This window comes from Gracilinanus agilis, chromosome 6 (genome assembly GCF_016433145.1).
Source record: "Gracilinanus agilis isolate LMUSP501 chromosome 6, AgileGrace, whole genome shotgun sequence".
NCBI classification, from domain to species: domain Eukaryota; kingdom Metazoa; phylum Chordata; class Mammalia; order Didelphimorphia; family Didelphidae; genus Gracilinanus; species Gracilinanus agilis.
Window position 1 is genome coordinate 19770020 of NC_058135.1, and position 1517 is coordinate 19771536.

The 1517-nt window shown below is 58.7% G+C and overlaps 1 protein-coding gene across 2 annotated transcripts in view; it reads left to right on the forward strand.

The window, feature by feature from the left end:
• The first annotated feature begins 442 nt into the window (after positions 1–442).
• Positions 443–1517, forward strand: part of SCARB2 (scavenger receptor class B member 2) — a 77189-nt gene continuing 76114 nt past the window's right edge. For both annotated transcript variants that reach the window (XM_044680104.1, XM_044680105.1), the window contains exon 1: positions 443–916. In XM_044680104.1, coding sequence (XP_044536039.1) covers positions 800–916 — 117 coding nt within the window. In that variant the 5' untranslated portion in view covers positions 443–799. The remainder of the gene's footprint in view (positions 917–1517) is intronic.

A 1517-nucleotide genomic window follows, 5' to 3' on the forward strand; every position in this document is an offset into this window, starting at 1 on the left:
AATGCAGGTTGGCCCTGTCTCTGTACTAAACATCTTAGGATCGGTGATACTATAACAGGAGCCCTATTATAAACGTGAATGTCAAGAGGAAAGTAGATGTGGGCAGTTGGTCTCAGCAATCTCCTTTCTCCTTCAAGAGCCACACCCACGACTTTTTCTTTGTTCCATCCTTCTATTGAGCTGTGGTCACCTAACTGCAAGCACTCGAATGGGACACTCGAGGGGCACCCTGTTAGGTGGGGTAGTATGGGACAAGCGCTTCGTCCAAGAGGCCTTGGCCAGGTGCCCAGCCTCCTGGACGCCCCAGAAGTCGTCACTTCGGGGCACATGACTGCAAGCTCAGCCTATCTGGCTCCCTCCCCGCCCGCCTCCAGCCCTCCCTCCCGCCGCCCTAACTGCTGCTCTGGGCACAGCCTCTGCCCATTGCCTGCTAGCCCTCCTTCCCTCCTGGTGTTTGCGGCCGGGCGGTAGCCGGCCGAGCCGAGCCTGGCGAAGCTGCAACCTTGGACTGCTGCCTGGCTTCTGTGCTTCTGCTGAATATGCTGATCCCTCCCTTTCCAGCCAAGCTTTACTAGGAAATCGAAACCAAGAACAAGGCGTGCTTGGCCTCGCCACCTTCCCCTCGATCTCCCGGGCTTCCCGAAACGCCAGCTCCCCTTAGCTGACGGAGAGAGCAGAGAACACCGCTCGGGAACTGAAGGGGACTGGCAGGCCGGGCTCCAGCCAGCTCTCGGGTGCTAGGCTCCTAGGACACAGAGGCTTGGGGGACCCGCGGCAGGCGGCTCCTGGCACACGGGCTATGGCCAAGTGCTGCTTCTACGCGGTAGGGACACTGTCCTTGCTCCTGCTCGTCTGTAGTGTCACCCTGCTGGTGGCCCGCGTGTTCCAGAAAGCTGTGGACCAAGGGATCGAGCAGGTGGGTGACTCGAGATGGGCACGGGGTGTGTGTATGTGTGGGGGCTGTGGAGTGAAGTGATGGGCTAGCAACAGGGGCCCCGAAAAGCGCCTCACACTCTGCTCCTACCTCTGTAGGGGAGTGTGTCCCCCTGTTCCAGATCCTGGTGCCCTCTTTCTGCTGCTGCTGCAGCTTCTGTAGAAGACAGGAAGGCTCTCTGTCCCCAGGGCTTGGTGCCCCACCCCCTCCTTCTGCTGCTGCTTCTGTAGAAGACAGGGTGGCCCTCTGTCCCCGGATCTCGATACCACACACTACCCCCCCCCACCCCCTCCTGCCGCTGCTGCTCCTCTCTCTGTCTTCCTCTGACCGCATTTTGGGGAGGCTGAGGTGCATCGAGGAAGGATGGGGTCCTGTACCCCCTCTCTGTCCCCTCCTGTCTTGGAGGATCATTGTGTCAGACTCGATGTAGTTAAGAATGGGTAGGAAGGATAGAAATGTGTGTTTTACACTTTTTCAGGAAGCATACTGTCATCGGAATCTTCTCTCCAATCTGCTAACCTTCATAAACCTTTGCCACCCCCCCACCCCCGCCCAACTACAGCCTCTCACCCCTACCCTCACC